We start from the raw sequence: 18,426 nt of genomic DNA, 5'->3' as shown, positions 1-18,426 counted from the left end.
ACCATGTGCTCAGGTATGTGGGATCTCCATACTGCAGGTTCAGTCCCAAATATTTCGGGAGGGGACCAACCACTGGGGAGGGATCCAGAGCACCGGCCCCTTCTTTACCGGAAGACCTGTCACATACGCCAGATGCCACGCTTTGTGGACTAGCTGTTACACATTCCACCAGTCTATAGTTACCTGTGGCAACTATCCTCTTCCTCTGACTTCCTCACCCTTTTGTGGTGGCCTTTCTCTTGCACCCCATGTGTGCTTTAAAGGGCCCTGTTCTTCTGATACACCAAGTACCACCATTCACCCCTTTTAATAACTTCAGACCAGGCTTAGAACAGTTTAAAATCTTTACTGAAGCTCTCATAGTGCAAAAATCAGGTGCAGGTAGAGATCCTTCATTGGTAAAGTCCTTGTAGGCAGATTCCCTAGGGTGGTAGTTGAGTGTTGCTCCAGGCTACATCTTCTCCTTGGACTGGACCTTCTCGCTTTCCCATGCAGTCCTGGAGGCACTTGAGCAGGGGCGGTCCGTCTATTAGGGGCACCCCCTCTTTCCTCGCCACCCCCCTTAGGGTTGCCACTTCATCCCTTTACTCCAGGACACATATGAATTACTCGGGTTCTGAGGCTCATTTAATGCAGATAAGACACCAAGTGAGTTTATTTACCTCCTTAATCAGCCACAGAACCCCATGTAATTAATGTGTGTCCTGGATTAAAGGGATGATGTGGCAACCCTACCCCCTATATGCAATGGATAAATTCATGCATAGCATAAATAGGGCCGCCCTTTTTCATGTGTCTGGCCCCTTTCGGGTCACCAGCTTATGAATTAGAGCTGCCAGGGTTTTTTTTTTTTTTGAAGCGATGATTAGAGCCATGGGCTCTAATAGGTTTCAAAATAGTGTGGGCCCGGGACGCAGAGCATTGCATCTGGAACCTACCCGGTGTGTTGCCACAGCGAATGAAAATTTGCTGTGGCAACACTGATCCTCCTCCCCGCCATTCGGGAAGCAGGTATGAAACCTGTTTCCCGATTGGCCAAAATGTCTGGTGATTCTATTGAATGCCTAGCGCCGGGAGGAAAGAGACATCGTGGAAGCTGCTCCAGGAGAGGGCACCGGATCAGCTTTCCCCGAGCCCGCCACGCTTTCACCGCCCACATCCACGGTAAGGACAACGAGTGGTGGTGGGGAAGTGTGCCATGCCGTGGAGGGGGGGTTGTTTGCCGACCCCCCCCCCCAAAAAAAAACCTCACCAGCCGTCACTGCTCGAGCCCAGCCTTCCCCTTATTTATCTACAGAACAGGGTAGAGGGCAAAGCCCCAAAAAGCCCAGGAAAATGCAAATCCCATATAAACTCTCTCTCTACCTGGACAGTCCAGAACTAACTAAACAATAACTCAACATTTGTAGGCACCTGTCTACACACAGACAGCTGGAAGTAGAACTACACTGTATCTGAGCACCAGAAACAAGAAAACGCCTTGTCTGGAGTGTCTTCTCACACATTCTGTTGTCTGTTTTCACAGCTCACCAGCATTTTCCGGAAAGTCGCTCCTGATTTTTTTGTGAACGTGATCATCTTCGGTTTCAGGTAAAAATCATCAGCTAAGGATGGCTTTTGAAAACATTTTCTTGAATTTACATCATTTCAATGAGTCCTTCTACAGCTTTTCTCAGCCTTCTCACCCTGGAGGAACCTGTAAAAAGTTTCAGGTCTCAGAGAACCCCAGCTACAAATACATGGGGGGCCATTAGGAGAATGCTCCTTAGATTGGTGATCAGTGAGAAGAATGTTCCTTACATTGGTGATCAGTGAGAAGAATGTTCCTTACATTGGTGATCAGTGGGAAGAATGTTCCTTACATTGGTGATCAGTGAGAAGAATGCTCCTTACATTGGTGATCAGTGAGAAGAATGTTCCTTACATTGGTGATCAGTGAGAAGAATGTTCCTTACATTGGTGATCAGTGAGAAGAATGTTCCTTACATTGGTGATCAGTGAGAAGAATGTCCCTTACATTGGTGATCAGTGAGAAGAATGTTCCTTACATTGGTGATCAGTGAGAAGAATGTCCTTACATTGGTGATCAGTGAGAAGAATGTTCCTTACATTGGTGATCAGTGGGAAGAATGTTCCTTACATTGGTGATCAGTGAGAAGAATGTTCCTTACATTGGTGATCAGTGAGAAGAATGTTCCTTACATTAATGATCAGTGAGAAGAATGTTCCTTACATTGGTGATCAGTGGGAAGAATGTTCCTTACATTGGTGATCAGTGAGAAGAATGTCCCTTACATTGGTGATCAGTGAGAAGAATGTTCCTTACATTGGTGATCAGTGAGAAGAATGTCCCTTACATTGGTGGTCAGTGAGAAGAATGTTCCTTACATTGGTGATCAGTGAGAAGAATGTTCCTTACATTGGTGATCAGTGGAGAAGAATGTCCCTTACATTGGTGATCAGTGAGAAGAATGCTCCTTACATTGGTGATCAGTGGGAAGAATGTCCCTTACATTGGTGGTCAGTGAGAAGAATGTTCCTTACATTGGTGATCAGTGAGAAGAATGTTCCTTACATTGGTGATCAGTGAGAAGAATGTTCCTTACATTGGTGATCAGTGGGAAGAATGTTCCTTACATTGGTGATCAGTGGGAAGAATGTTCCTTACATTGGTGATCAGTGAGAAGAATGTTCCTTACATTGGTGATCAGTGAGAAGAATGTTCCTTACATTGGTGATCAGTGAGAAGAATGTTCCTTACATTGGTGATCAGTGAGAAGAATGTTCCTTACATTGGTGATCAGTGAGAAGAATGCTCCTTACATTGGTGATCAGTGGGAAGAATGTCCCTTACATTGGTGATCAGTGAGAAGAATGTCCCTTACATTGGTGATCAGTGAGAAGAATGTTCCTTACATTGGTGATCAGTGAGAAGAATGTTCCTTACATTGGTGATCAGTGAGAAGAATGTTCCTTACATTGGTGATCAGTGAGAAGAATGTTCCTTACATTGGTGATCAGTGAGAAGAATGTTCCTTACATTGGTGATCAGTGAGAAGAATGCTCCTTACATTGGTGATCAGTGAGAAGAATGTTCCTTACATTGGTGATCAGTGAGAAGAATGTTCCTTACATTGGTGATCAGTGAGAAGAATGTCCCTTACATTGGTGATCAGTGAGAAAAATGTTCCTTACATTGGTGATCAGTGAGAAGAATGTTCCTTACATTGGTGATCAGTGAGAAGAATGTCCCTTACATTGGTGGTCAGTGAGAAGAATGTTCCTTACATTGGTGATCAGTGAGAAGAATGTTCCTTACATTGGTGGTCAGTGGGAAGAATGTTCCTTACATTGGTGATCAGTGGGAAGAATGTTCCTTACATTGGTGATCAGTGAGAAGAATGTCCCTTACATTGGTGGTCAGTGAGAAGAATGTTCCTTACATTGGTGATCAGTGAGAAGAATGTCCCTTACATTGGTGATCAGTGAGAAGAATGTTCCTTACATTGGTGATCAGTGAGAAGAATGTTCCTTACATTGGTGATCAGTGAGAAGAATGTTCCTTACATTGGTGATCAGTGAGAAGAATGTTCCTTACATTGGTGATCAGTGGGAAGAATGTTCCTTACATTGGTGATCAGTGAGAAGAATGTCCCTTACATTGGTGGTCAGTGAGAAGAATGTTCCTTACATTGGTGATCAGTGGGAAGAATGTTCCTTACATTGGTGATCAGTGGGAAGAATGTTCCTTACATTGGTGATCAGTGAGAAGAATGTTCCTTACATTGGTGATCAGTGAGAAGAATGTTCCTTACATTGGTGATCAGTGGGAAGAATGTTCCTTACATTGGTGATCAGTGAGAAGAATGCCCCTGAACCTGTAACCTCTGCAGTGTCTGGCTATATCTGTTCTCATTGTGCCACCTGAGCTGCTGGACATCACCTTGCCTGATTCCTTAGACAACTTTTCCATGTCTCTTGTTTCTAGTGAAGCTTGAACTCTTTGCTCCTCCCATGAACTCGCTTTGCAAGCCATGCCTTGGCACTTCCTGTTTGCCAGATTATTGTGCTCGTCTCCAGCCAGTATCTCGCTTTGTCACTTCTGCAGCTGTCCATATCGCCACTGCCATTTGTTGCCGACCCTTGGCTTGTTCCTTGACTACACTTCTGCTTGATCCCAATCTGCCACCACTTGTTACCCACCTTTGGCTTGTTTACTGACTAAGCTAGAAATGACCCAACCATTTTTATTTTACCTGAAGTATTATATTGGGTTTTGTTTTCACATCTGTGAATGACTCTGAACTTTCTATTTGTTTTCCCAGTGAAGGAAGTGTGATTGTGAATAGCAGTGCAGTCTATGCGTACCCCAATAACCAGACCGGAATTAACTTCATCAACAACGGCCTGGAGGGAGCTCTGAACTCCTCGCTGGTCAGCTCATTACCAGACATCAGCCAAGCGGTGAACGCCAGTGCCTCTTTGCGCAATCTGTCCGCTACTCCAACAACTGTAACACGTAAGTGTCATTGTTACTGGAAATAATAAATGGTGGCTTTTGTATTTGTTATGGTAAAGCCAGAGCTTCAAGTCAGATGTTGCTTTCTCAGATATACAGTATCTGACAAAAGTAAGTACACCCCTCAGTGACATTTTTATAAATCTTTTCTTCTATCTTTTCATGTGACAACACTGAAGAAATGACACTTGTCTACAATGTAAAGTAGTGAGTGTACAGCTTGTATAACAGTGTAAATTTACTGTCCCCTCAAAATAACTCAACACACAGCCATTAATGTCTAAACCGCTGGCAACAAAAGTCAGTACACCCCTAAGTGAAAATCTCCAAATTGGGCCCAAAGTGTCAATATTTTGTGTGGCCACCATTATTTTCCAGCACTGCCTTAACCCTCTTGGGCATGGAGGTCACCAGAGCTTCACAGGTTGTCACTGGAGTCCTCTTCCCCTCCTCCATGATGACATCACAGAGCTGGTGGATGTTAGAGACCTTGCGCTCCTCCACCTTCCGTTTGAGGATGTCCCACAGATGATCAATAGGGTTTAGGTCTGGAGACATGCTTGGCCAGTCCATCACCTTTACCCTCAGCTTCTTTAGCAAGGCAGTGGTGGTCTTCGAGGCGTGTTTGGGGTGGTTATCATGTTGGAATACTGCCCTGCGGTCCAGTCTCTGAAGGGAGGGGATCATGCTCTGCTTCAGTATATCACAGTACATGTTGGCATTCATGGTCCCCTCAATGATCTGTAGCCCCCCAGTGCCGGCAGCACTCATGCAGCCCCAGACCATGACACTCCCACCACCATGCTTGACTGTAGACAAGACACACTTGTCTTTGTCCTCCTCACCTGGTTGCCCCCACACACGCTTGTCACCATCTGAACCAAATAAGTTTATCTTGGTCTCATCAGACCACAGGACATGGTTCCAGTAATCCATGTCCTTAGTCTGCTTGTCTTCAGCAAACTTTGTGGACTTTCTTGTACATCATCTTTAGAAGAGGCTTCCTTCTGGGACGACAGCCATGTAGACCAATTTGATGCAGTGTGCGGCGTATGGTCTGAGCACTGACAGGCTGACCCCCCCACCCCTACAACCTCTGCAGCAATGCTGGCAGCACTCATACGTCTATTTCCCAAAGACAACCTCTGGATATGACGCTGAGCACGTGACCTCAAGTTCTTTGGTGGACCATGGCGAGGCCTGTTCTGAGTGGAACCTGTCCTGTTATACCACTGTATGGTCTTGGCCACCGTGCTGCAGCTCAGTTTCAGGGTCTCAGCAATCTTCTAATAGCCTAGACCATCTTTATGTAGAGCAACAATTCTTTTTTTCAGATCCTCAGAGAGTTCTTTGCCATGAGGTGCCATGTTGTACTTCCAGTGACCAGTATGAGAGAGTGAGAGCGATAACACCAAATTTAACACACCTGCTCCCCATTCACACCTGAGACCTTGTAACACTAACGAGTCACATGACACCGGGGAGGGAAAATGGCTAATTGGGCCCAATTTGGACATTTTCACTTAGGGGTGTACTGACTTTTGTTGCCAGCGGTTTAGACATTAATGGCTGTGTGTTAAGTTTTTTTGAGGGGACAGCAAATTTACACTGTTATACAAGCTGTACACTCACTACTTTACATTGTAGACAAGTGTCATTTCTTCAGTGTTGTCACATGAAAAGATAGAAGAAAAGATTTACACAAATGTCACTGAGGGGTGTACTTACTTTTGTGAGATACTGTATACCTTGAGTCCTCCGGGAGGAAGGTCTCCAAGCCTGGGAGATCCGGCACCCGTCTGCAGCCATTGGGTTGGGGGTCTCTCACACAATTCTGGAGTTGAGTTTCCATTATATTACATTGTAAAAAGTGCAGCCAGAGGAGTTTGGGAGGATGGGGGGAGGGGAGTGCTGGAACTCTGTTTGGGAAGATCTCACCATTGCAGTACCTGGGGGGGGGGGGTGAAATAATAAAGATATAAAGATTTCCATGCTAACAGTTCCTCTTACACTGACTTGTAGGTCTTGATTCTTTTTGTTATAGAGGAAGCAAACTTTTTGTTTTCTCATATCTATACATTCTATCCTGGATCCTGGAGCCCAGAGACTTTGTAGAGCTTTGGGTGGGATAACGCCTCCATTCCTGGGTCCAAATCTCAGCTCATTATTAGTCCCAGCTGTGCAGAGGACCTTATATGATGATCAGGCCTCTCTCTCTCCTTTATATACAGTATATATGTGCAATGTGTCATAGTTCAATATAAACAGTATATTAATATGTTTGGCGCTAAAGTGCAATGCATGGAAGTGTTCCTAATATTGTGTCCCTCACTTCTCAGAGGTCGACCAGCTGAAGGAATATGTGAATTGTAGTTTGGGCTACTCCGGGTACAAAGTCACATGTGACAACACGACCTGCTTCTGTACCGGGCCGTGCTTCAATGACCCCGCCTACTGCAATCACCGTGGAGACTGCTACAATGCGCCCAATGGCTCCATATGTCAGTAAGTATTATGGCTCTATATGTCAGTAAGTATTATGGCTCTATATGTCAGTAAGTATTATGGCTGTATATGTCAGTAAGTATTATGGCTCCATATGTCAGTAAGTATTATGGCTCTATATGTCAGTAAGTATTATGGCTCTATATGTCAGTATTATGGCTCTATATGTCAGTAAGTATTATGGCTCTATATGTCAGTAAGTATTATGGCTCCATATGTCAGTAAGTATTATGGCTCTATATGTCAGTAAGTATTATGGCTCCATATGTCGGTAACACATCTGTTCTCTACTGAAGAGTTACAATCTTTCCTCTTACATTGAAGGGCATTTTATTTGCATTGAAATACATGAGGAATAAATCGGGCCGATCATCATTTGTTAGCAGTGTGGACAGGGAAGGGCTGTGTGAGGTCTGAGCCCTTATCTGCCCTCCGCTGTGCCGACTCCATTGTGAGGGGTGTTCACACTCACAACACTCTGCTGCTCAGGGAGGTACCAATACGTTATGTAGGCAGAAAGAGGGTAGCTGTGTTTTCAGATCCCTGGTCCTGTGCACACTTCTTATCTCAAGGAATCTAATGAGCCCTCCCAATTCTTATCATAGATTTCAGTCCCCAAAAAAAGTGTTATTTCTGTGTGGATTCTGTGTGTGGGATCTGTGTGTGGAATCTCTGGGATGTGTGTGGAATCTGTGGAATCTGTGTGTGGAATCTGTGGGATCTGTGTGTGGAATCTGTGTGTGGAATCTGTGGGCTCTGTGTGTGGACTCTGTGAGCTCTGTGTGTGGAATCTGTGGGCTCTGTGTGTGGAATCTGTGGGATCTGTGTGTGGACTCTGTGAGCTCTGTGTGTGGAATCTGTGGGCTCTGTGTGTGGAATCTGTGGGATCTGTGTGTGGACTCTGTGGGATCTGTGTGTGGAATCTGTGGGATCTGTGCGTGGGCTCTGTGTAGACTTTTAGTGGGATCTGTGTGGAATCTGTGGGATCTGTGTGGACTCTGTGGGATCTGTGTGTGGAATCTGTGGGCTCTGTGTGTGGACTCTGTGGGCTCTGTGTGTGGACTCTGTGGGCTCTGTGTGTGGACTCTGTGGGATCTGTGTGTGGAATCTGTGGGCTCTGTGTGTGGAATCTGTGGGCTCTGTGTGTGGACTCTGTGGGATCTGTGTGTGGAATCTGTGGGCTCTGTGTGTGGACTCTGTGGGCTCTGTGTGTGGACTCTGTGGGCTCTGTGTGTGGAATCTGTGGGCTCTGTGTGTGGAATCTGTGGGCTCTGTGTGTGGACTCTGTGGGATCTGTGTGTGGAATCTGTGGGCTCTGTGTGTGGACTCTGTGGGATCTGTGCGTGGGCTCTGTGTAGACTTTTAGTGGGATCTGTGTGGAATCTGTGGGATCTGTGTGGACTCTGTGGGATCTGTGTGGACTCTGTGGGATCTGTGTGTGGAATCTGTGGGATCTGTGCGTGGAATCTGTGGGCTCTGTGCGTGGAATCTGTGGGCTCTGTGTGTGGACTCTGTGGGATCTGTGTGTGGACTCTGTGGGATCTGTGTGTGGAATCTGTGGGATCTGTGTGTGGAATCTGTGGGCTCTGTGTGTGGAATCTGTGGGCTCTGTGTGTGGAATCTGTGGGCTCTGTGTGTGGACTCTGTGGGATCTGTGTGTGGACTCTGTGGGATCTGTGTGTGGACTCTGTGGGATCTGTGTGTGGAATCTGTGGGCTCTGTGTGTGGAATCTGTGGGATCTGTGTGTGGACTCTGTGGGCTCTGTGTGTGGAATCTGTGGGCTCTGTGTGTGGAATCTGTGGGCTCTGTGTGTGGACTCTGTGGGATCTGTGTGTGGAATCTGTGGGCTCTGTGTGTGGACTCTGTGGGATCTGTGTGTGGAATCTGTGGGCTCTGTGTGTGGACTCTGTGGGATCTGTGTGTGGAATCTGTGGGCTCTGTGTGTGGACTCTGTGGGATCTGTGCGTGGGCTCTGTGTAGACTTTTAGTGGGATCTGTGTGGAATCTGTGGGATCTGTGTGGACTCTGTGGGATCTGTGTGGACTCTGTGGGATCTGTGTGGACTCTGTGGGATCTGTGTGGACTCTGTGGGATCTGTGTGTGGAATCTGTGGGATCTGTGCGTGGAATCTGTGGGCTCTGTGCGTGGAATCTGTGGGCTCTGTGCGTGGAATCTGTGGGCTCTGTGCGTGGAATCTGTGGGCTCTGTGTGTGGAATCTGTGGGATCTGTGTGTGGACTCTGTGGGATCTGTGTGTGGAATCTGTGGGATCTGTGTGTGGAATCTGTGGGATCTGTGTGTGGAATCTGTGGGCTCTGTGTGTGGAATCTGTGGGCTCTGTGTGTGGACTCTGTGGGATCTGTGTGTGGAATCTGTGGGCTCTGTGCGTGGAATCTGTGGGCTCTGTGTGTGGAATCTGTGGGATCTGTGTGTGGACTCTGTGGGATCTGTGTGTGGAATCTGTGGGATCTGTGTGTGGAATCTGTGGGCTCTGTGTGTGGAATCTGTGGGCTCTGTGTGTGGACTCTGTGGGATCTGTGTGTGGAATCTGTGGGCTCTGTGTGGACTTTTAGTGGGCTCTGTGTGGACTGACTTTTGTTCCCATTTCCATACAAGTCTATGGGGATGCAGAACCCACTAGAAGGAAGCCAATAGCAGGTCAGGTGGAGGTGACCAGCAGGTCGAATCCTCCTGCCAATGAATTCTCAATGATGTCAGAAGTGTCTCACGATGATGTCATAGATGCACAAAGTTTGTCCACAGCGGCCCTTCAAGGGATACATTGACCCGGGACCCGGGGGGCTGAGTGTGGTGGAGAAGTCTCTGGACTGATGTTCTGATGACGGATTTCTCTTCTTCAGGTGTTACAATTATAACTTCTACCAGTACAGCGGCCAGCAGTGCGAATTGTACAGTCAGAGTGCGGGATTCTATGGACTGATCTTTGGCCTCATCGGTGGAGTGATCCTTCTTCTCATCGTTCTGATCTTCACCGCCATATTTGTCCGGAAGAAGATGATGTTCATGTATGTATGAAGCAATGACACCATGGTGGGGGAGGGGAGCCATCTTTATTATTTATATAGAAAATGAAAACATTCCGATAAAAGTCACAATAATAAAACGCAGATTTTGTACTCTCTGCTTTAGGCCCGCTCACACCTGAGCGACCTGCGTGTCTTGTCGCACGTTATTGTGGCGTGATTTTGGAGCAGCACCATAAATTTGAATAGGCCCCTCCCCCAGCAAATTTTGGCACTGAGCCACGAGCGTTAGGCAACGCCTGACAATTGTGGCAAAATTTGCACCGTGTTTGGTCTGCTATTAAGAAAGAACGGCACCAAAAGAACTTCAAACATTTTTTTGCCATTTTTAAAATCAGAATTTCTGTGTGACAAAACGCGTGAAAATTGTGCTAAAACGCACGACGGAAGTCTTCCTCCTTCTTCTGAACTCCACATAAAGTATAACAGAAGATCTCCATGGTAACGGCCATCAGGGCGGAGCTGGGACCAGAAACTTAAAGCAGAAGTAAACCCGAAAAGTATATTTCCACTTTTGCAGCCAAAATGGTATAAGGCATCTATGCGACTCCAAAGTCCTGCGATTTCCATTGCAACTTTGGGTGGGTGTGTCTTTGGGTGGGTGTGACTTTGGGTGGGTGTGACTTTGGATGGGTGTGTCTTTGGCTGTTGCACTACTGTCGTATTGATGCGACTTTTGAGAGTTTACATTGCAGTCTATGGCACTCAAGTTGTACGAAAGTCACATAAAAGTAGTGCAGGAACCTTTTTAAGTCGCATAGATTTGAACGGCTTCCATTGAAATAAATGGGTGGCCACTTGTCATGCGACTTTATATGTCCAAAGTCACATGACAAGCTGCACAAGTGTGAATGGAGCCCAACACCCACTCTATATTTCTTACATATTCCCATTCATATGGCAGAAATGAAAGATTGCCGATCACCGATGTTCTATTCTGGATCCTCCAAAAAGGAAAAATCCCACATAGTTCCCTTTGTCTATAAGGAGGCGGGGCGGCTGTGTTTGTCATAACTAACCCCCTCTGTACTGCGCTAGCAGATCTTCATTACCAATTGTAATTCGATTTGAACACTGTCTGTCCTAACAAAGGGTTAATGGTGTAGGGGTGGGGCTTCTTGCATTGTATGCTAATGAGGACAGACTTGGGACAGGCTCATTCTAATAGGGCGTACACACGGTCGGACTTTGTTCGGACATTCCGACAACAAAATCCTAGGATTTTTTCCGACGGATGTTGGCTCAAACTTGTCTTGCATACACACGGTCACACAAAGTTGTCGGAAAATCCGATCATTCTGAACGCGGTGACGTAAAACACGTACGTCGGGACTATAAACGGGGCAGTAGCCAATAGCTTTCATCTCTTTATTTATTCTGAGCATGCATGGCACTTTGTCCGTCGGATTTGTGTACACACGATCGGAATTTCCGACAACGGATTTTGTTGTCGGAAAATTTTATCTCCTGCTCTCCAACTTTGTGTGTCGGAAAATCCGACGGAAAATGTCCGATGGAGCCCACACACGGTCGGAATTTCCGACAACACGCTCCGATCGGACATTTTCCATCGGAAAATCCGACCGTGTGTACGGGGCATAAGAGTGTTCAGAACCTCCTCCAGAGAAACAGCTAATAATTAAGAAATATTTAAAAATGGTATATGTTTTTAAGGCATGGTGTGAATGGGAACACATAACAATCACATAGTGAGGTCTTCTCAAATTTGACTGTAAAAGTGGAAATACGTTTCAAAACTAAAAATTGCCAGCAGGTCGGGTCTTCGGGTCAGATCTTCAGGTTGGGTTGGGTCTTCAGGTCGTGTCGGGTCAGGTCTTGTCGGGTCTTCAGGCAGGGTTTTCAGGCCGGGTCGGGTCTTCAGGTCGGGTTGGGTCTTCAGGTCAGGTCTTCAGGTTGGGTTGGGTCTTCAGGTCGTGTCGGGTTGGGTCGTGTCGGGTCTTCAGGCAGGGTTTTCAGGCCGGGTCGGGTCTTCAGGTCGGGTTGGGTCTTCAGGTCAGGTCTTCAGGTTGGGTTGGGTCTTCAGGTCGTGTCGGGTCGGGTCGTGTCGGGTCTTCAGGCAGGGTTTTCAGGCCGGGTCGGGTCTTCAGGTCGGGTCGGGTCTTCAGGTCAGGTCTTCAGGTCGGGTCTTTAAGTTGGGTCTTCAGGCCGAGTCTTCAGGTCAGGTTGGGCCGGGTCGGGTCTTCAGGTAGAAGTCTTTATAAGCCTCTTCTGCCAAAAAACTCTTACTTTCTTGCTAGCAATTTTTTTTTTGCAATCTGCACACCGAATGCAGCACATGAGCAGTCCAGTGTGCAGTCTGGTGTGCAGTCCGAGCATCTGCAGGAGCCAAGTGCTGGGATGATGTCACTCCAGTGTGCAGAGTGACATCATCAGTGTCTGCCCAATGAGTGACTGGCGGGGATTGAGTGGGGAGGGGTTGAGGTTGGGAGGGGCACAGTCAGAGGTAAGTGTCATCATGTGATCACGTTGTTGTACATACCTGGACATTCTGGCCACGCCCCCCACAGGAATTCTTCTCCACCTTAATAGTGATTTAACTTTAGCATCCTCCCAACATTAGATTTCTGAAGACTGGAGGAACGATCGGCTGATTTAGTAGTAAAGCGTTTTTTTTTGTTCTTCAGTTGGAAGGCGGAGAGACGCGAGTCCAAGACGTGGTTCACATATGATGAAGAACGAACGAACTTCCAGCACACCGGTAAGAAAAGTCATGTGACCCGCTCCTGTCCAGTCAGAACATTTCATGTTATCTGTTCATAAGGGAAATACAAGGCAATGCGGGGCGATGCGGGGCGCCCGCAGGGGGCGTGGTTCCGGGAAGATGCCCGTATGTGCCCACCCAGAACAATGGGGCCGCACTGCAGCCGTCTTTTGGCTATAGCCCAGTAAGGAAGTGGTTAATCTGCTTATATTTTGCCTCCCCCCCATCATGAAATTGATAATGAAATGTTTAAATACAACCTTTGTGTTTTCATTATATACTTTATATTAGACCGTCACGTCATCACCAGGTCTCTGAACTTCTCTATGCAATGCAGGCAGATTATGGCTGATGGGGGAGGGGCTGGCAGGGGGGTGGTAAATAACTTTGTGAAATCCCAGCCCCGGCCTCAGTACTCCTCTTCAGAGCCTTCAGTCGTGAAGCAGTGGGAGGAGTTATGCAAATATCACAATGCCTTGATGGGTGGGTGTCAGTCTGGAGGAGTGGGCGTTCCTAGGCAGGCTGTATTTGCATAGTTAACACCCACATGTGATGCTGAACCTCCATTATTGAAAGAGCTGAATCCAATGAAGCAAAGGGGCGGGGTCAGGGACACTCAGGCTGGGGAGGAAAGTGCTAGATGATGCTGGACGTCCTCCAGCCAGGAAAGGAGGCGGGGCTCTATCTGACTTGGTGCAGCTTCTAATGCACATGGTGAGAAGCTCACAGTGTGCAAGACTGAAGGGGAGGAGCCGCTACACCTGTGCAAGACGGAAGGGGAGGAGCCGGCACACCTGTGCAAGACTGAAGGGGAGGAGCCGGCACACCTGTGCAAGACTGAGGGGGAGGAGCCGGTACGCCTGTGCAAGACTGAAGGGGAGGAGCCGGCACACCTGTGCAAGACTGAAGGGGAGGAGCCGGCACACCTGTGCAAGACTGAAGGGGAGGAGCCGGCACACCTGTGCAAGACTGAAGGGGAGGAGCCGGCACACCTGTGCAAGACTGAAGGGGAGGAGCCGGTACACCTGTGCAAGACTGAAGGGGAGGAGCCGGCATACCTGTGCAAGACTGAAGGGGAGGAGCCGGTACACCTGTGCAAGACTGAAGGGGGGCGGGCGGAGGGAAGATTTAAAATTGACCCTTCCTATTCTGCATGTTCCCTTCAGAAGGCTGATTTCTGGTCCGCCTGGATACAATGACCTCACCCCTCTAATTCTGATTGGCCGAGAGTTATAATTGTATTGCTGATCTCTGAGGTTAGTCCTCCCGCTTACACATCTATACGTTAGACTGACTACACTGAGTACTATTGAAGGTAAAAGATGCCAAAACCTCCCTCTACTGACTCCTCTATGGGCTGTCCTACAAAGCTCCATGGTCTGAGGAGCTCACCATTGTCCCCCATCCACCACCACACAACCATTACTAACGATCGTTTTTTGTTGGATTATTGCAGATCTGGACGCGTTGGCTAGAGCCAGCATGGCGGCGTTTTCACCCAAAACTGGAAAATATACCTTAAAGGAGAACCCCTATGCGACCTTGCCTTCAGGGAAGTATGTGCCCAAACTTGATCAAGTGGACACCACCCAATCGGTAAATATGATCTCCTGTGAACTTGTGTCAGTCGTGTTTTGTCTCTTGCTGGTGGAATATGAACACCGAAATGCTCTTTATAATTTGGTCACAATTTTGGTGGGATCACTTTTGGATCACATAGTCTAGGCGTGGCCCAGTCACATGGTCCGGGCGCAGTCCAATCACATGGTCCGGGCGCAGTCCAATCACATGGTCCGGGCGCAGTCCAATCACATGGTCCAGGCGCAGTCCAATCACATGGTCCAGGCGCAGTCCAATCACATGGTCCGGGCGCAGTCCAATCACATGGTCCGGGCGCAGTCCAATCACATGGTCCAGGCGCAGTCCAATCACATGATCCAGGTGCAGTCCAATCACATGGTCCGGGCACAGTCCGATCACATGGTCCAGGCGCAGTCAGATCACATGGTCCGGTCGCAGTCAGATCACATGGTCCGGTCGCAGTCAGATCACATGGTCCAGGCGCAGTCCAATCACATGGTCCGGGCACAGTCCAATCACATGATCCAGGTGCAGTCCAGCCACATGGTCCGGGCACAGTCAGATCACATGGTCCAAGCGCAGTCAGATCACATGGTCCGGGCGCAGTCAGATCACATGGTCCGGGCGCAGTCAGATCACATGGTCCGGGCGCAGTCAGATCACATGGTCCGGGCGCAGTCAGATCACATGGTCCGGGCGCAGTCAGATCACATGGTCCGGGCGCAGTCCAATCCTATGGTCCGGGCGCAGTCAGATCACATGATCCAGGTGCAGTCCAGCCACATGGTCCGGGCGCAGTCCGATAACATGGTCCAGGCGAGGTCAGATCACATGGTCCAGGCACAGTCCGATGATGTGGTCTGGGCAAGCTCAGATCATCAATGCCAAATTATGCCCCCCCTCCCCTAATTATGTGCGAGCGTATGAGGAGGAGGGGGAGAGAGTCTGCACCTCCTCCTGACTCTCTTCTCCTTTCCTTCCCGCTTCCAGCGCTGGGCTGACAGAAGTAGTGATGCCGCTGTCACTATGCCTGTCAGCCTTATAGTTGAAGCGCCCTCATCCCTACAATACACGCTGCGCCCAGGGCAGCTTCCCCTTTTGCCCACCCCTTGCCCCAGCCCTGCCTTACAGCTCCAATAAACAAGTAGATAGGGTTTAAACTGAAGTATCTAACAGTTTGTTCTTTTCCTTCACAGTTCAAGATTAAAAGGCCGGAGGTGGTGATGACCCCCACAGGGGACAGGTGATCGGAATTCGTCCTACGAATGTCGCCGCGCCACGTGGGGCTCAGCAGCAAAGTCCAGTCGTATTGTACCGCACTTCTACAAATGTCGCTTTAAAGGGGAAGGGGTTCTCCTTCGAGTCTCCGGACCGTCTCTGAACTGAAGATGTTCTGCTATACGCTGCACACTTCCTGTATCACTGCCCTCAGCCAATCCCCGACTTCAAACGTCTCTGATCTCCACCTGTCCGGGTGTAAAACGCACTTATTGTTATACAGAACTATAAATATCTGCAGAGGTTGCCATATTTCCTTCTCCCAGTATACATGCTGGACTCCATGCTTCATACAGTGATTGCACTTTACTGCTCCTCTCATCTCTATTAAATCTACATCCATAGTCACCCACATAGTGGGGCCCACCCTGTAGGTGGTTCACCTCCAGAAATCATTCAGCAAAAATATACATGCAGGCAGCCTCTGAAACAAGAAATAACAAACTGATATAACAAATCAGAAAAAGGAAATAATGTCCCTCGTTAATCGCTAGCACTTTTCTATATTGGGAGTTTTATTGAAGCCATAAAAAAAAATTAAACTAAGCACTTTCCTGACGAACGTCTTCATTATATATTAAATTGAAAGCACTGATTTGCACATTTTTTACTCCTAATTCTTTTATTGAAATGTATTTTTCATAAGAATAGATGATACTTTTATATGTGATACATTGTTATAATGAACAAAGCGTGTTCCCTAAGCACTCTGTTCTGTGATCGAAGGTGAACATTCAAACTTTTATATTATGTAACAGACATGAGGTGTAGTTCCCGGGAGAACTATGCGGAATTTGTGTCATATGATTGCGATATATATTCTATATACTGTATATTGGTATAATGTGGTTAGAGGTTTACACTGGAGAAGAATGCTTGAATGAAAATTATTTATATAACTGAAATAAATCCAAATACCTCATACAAGCAGAGTGCCGAGTCCTTACTTATAACAAGGTGATGAACAAGCGAGGAAATTCCAGCTCACGGCGGCACAGCGACTCTTCCTTATATGGAGGCCCCGCCCATAAGGGACCTTCCAGGCTCAGCTCCAGCAGCTGCAGAGTCACATGAAGCCACTGTGCCCGCCCCTCCTCCTGCCCAATCACAGAGCGCTTTGTACGTTGTATGATGTGAACCCATTTACAAAATACAAAGCCTTCTGTGAATGGACCGGGGAGGGGAGGGCAGAGATGTTCTGTATTAGAAGGCAGGGAGTGTAGTGATAGCTGTACTGCTGGAGCTCCATAATAACCCATAGCATTAGTAATGTGATGAAATTCCAGCTCACGGCGGCACAGCGACTCTTCCTCATTTGGAGGCCCTGCCCATGAGGGACCTTCCAGGCTCAGTCCAGCAGCTGCAGAGTCACATGAAGCCACTGTGCCCGCCCCTCCTCCTGCCCAATCACAGAGCGCTTTGTACGTTGTATGATGTGAACCCATTTACAAAATACAAAGCCTTCTGTGAATGGAGCGGGGAGGGGAGGGCAGAGATGTTCTGTATTAGAAGGCAGGGAGTGTAGTGATAGCTGTACTCCTGGAGCTCCATAATAACCCATAGCATTGGTAATGTGATGAAATTCCAGCTCATGGCGGCACACCGACTCTTCCTCATTTGGAGGAGCGATCTATCTGTGGGAATCGATCTCCCTCCTTCCTCCTCAGTTGTCCCTTTTTTTTTTTGTTCTGATGAATGGATCTCTATAAAAATGTCTTATTTAAAGCTGAACTCCAGGAATTTAACTACTTTGGAAAATGTTCTGGATTACTAGGGGCAATTCCAACGAGATGCATGCCCCCTCCTGGACTTATCTCTTTAATTTACATTTTTAATGAGCGCTGGGAGTGTAGCTATCACTTTACTCTCAGCACTCTTACGGTGAGCCTTCCAGGTTCAGCTTCAGCAGCTGCTGTGCCCCGCCCCTCCTCCTCCCAATCACGGAGTGCTTTGTATGACCTATTCAGAAAATACAAAGCCTTCTGTGAATGGACAGTGGAAGGGAAAGGCAAGCAGAAACGCTGTGTGTGAGAAGGCAGGGTCTCTGCGGCTAGAGTGCTGGGAGTATAATGATAGCTATACTTCCGGAGCTCTGTAAAACTGCCAGATGTAAACTAAAGAGGTAAGTCCAGGAGGTGGTATGAACCTTGTTGGACTTATCTCATAGTAACCAGCAAATATTACAAAGTGGCTGAAATTATTATCTATAGTGTCAGCATAAAATGTAATTATTGGTGGTAAAAGAACTTACACTCCCCCCCCACTGACACCAATAATGGGACACAGTTCCTCCCACTGACACCAATAATGGGGCACAGTTCCTCCCACTGACACCAATGATGGGGCACTATTCCTCCCACTGACACCAATAATGGGGCACAGTTCCTCCCACTGACACCAATAATGGGGCACAGTTCCTCCCACTGACACCAATAATGGGGCACTATTCCTCCCACTGACACCAATAATGGGGCACAGTTCCTCCCACTGACACCAATAATGGGGCACAGTTCCTCCCACTGACACCAATGATGGGGCACAGTTCCTCCCACTGACACCAATGATGGGACACTATTCCTCCCACTGATACCAATGATGGGACACTATTCCTCCCACTGATACCAATGATGGGACACTATTCCTCCCACTGATACCAATGATGGGGCACTATTCCTCCCACTGATACCAATGATGGGACACTATTCCTCCCACTGACACCAATGATGGGACACTATTCCTCCCACTGACACCAATGATGGGACACTATTCCTCCCACT

General features: G+C 47.6%; 1 protein-coding gene across 1 annotated transcript in view; it reads left to right on the top strand.

The window, feature by feature from the left end:
• Positions 1–16,565, top strand: part of LOC141111430 (uncharacterized) — a 96,710-nt gene extending 80,145 nt beyond the window's left edge. The window contains exons 18-24 of the mRNA XM_073603728.1: positions 1,526–1,590; positions 4,326–4,519; positions 6,859–7,024; positions 9,886–10,050; positions 12,714–12,787; positions 14,247–14,386; positions 15,568–16,565. Coding sequence (XP_073459829.1) covers positions 1,526–1,590; positions 4,326–4,519; positions 6,859–7,024; positions 9,886–10,050; positions 12,714–12,787; positions 14,247–14,386; positions 15,568–15,618 — 855 coding nt within the window. The 3' untranslated portion in view covers positions 15,619–16,565. The remainder of the gene's footprint in view (positions 1–1,525; positions 1,591–4,325; positions 4,520–6,858; positions 7,025–9,885; positions 10,051–12,713; positions 12,788–14,246; positions 14,387–15,567) is intronic.
• The last annotated feature ends 1,861 nt before the right edge of the window (positions 16,566–18,426 follow it).

This window comes from Aquarana catesbeiana, linkage group LG10, assembly GCF_042186555.1.
Source record: "Aquarana catesbeiana isolate 2022-GZ linkage group LG10, ASM4218655v1, whole genome shotgun sequence".
NCBI classification, from domain to species: Eukaryota; Metazoa; Chordata; class Amphibia; order Anura; family Ranidae; genus Aquarana; species Aquarana catesbeiana.
This window is presented reverse-complemented; position numbering and strand designations above follow the sequence as displayed.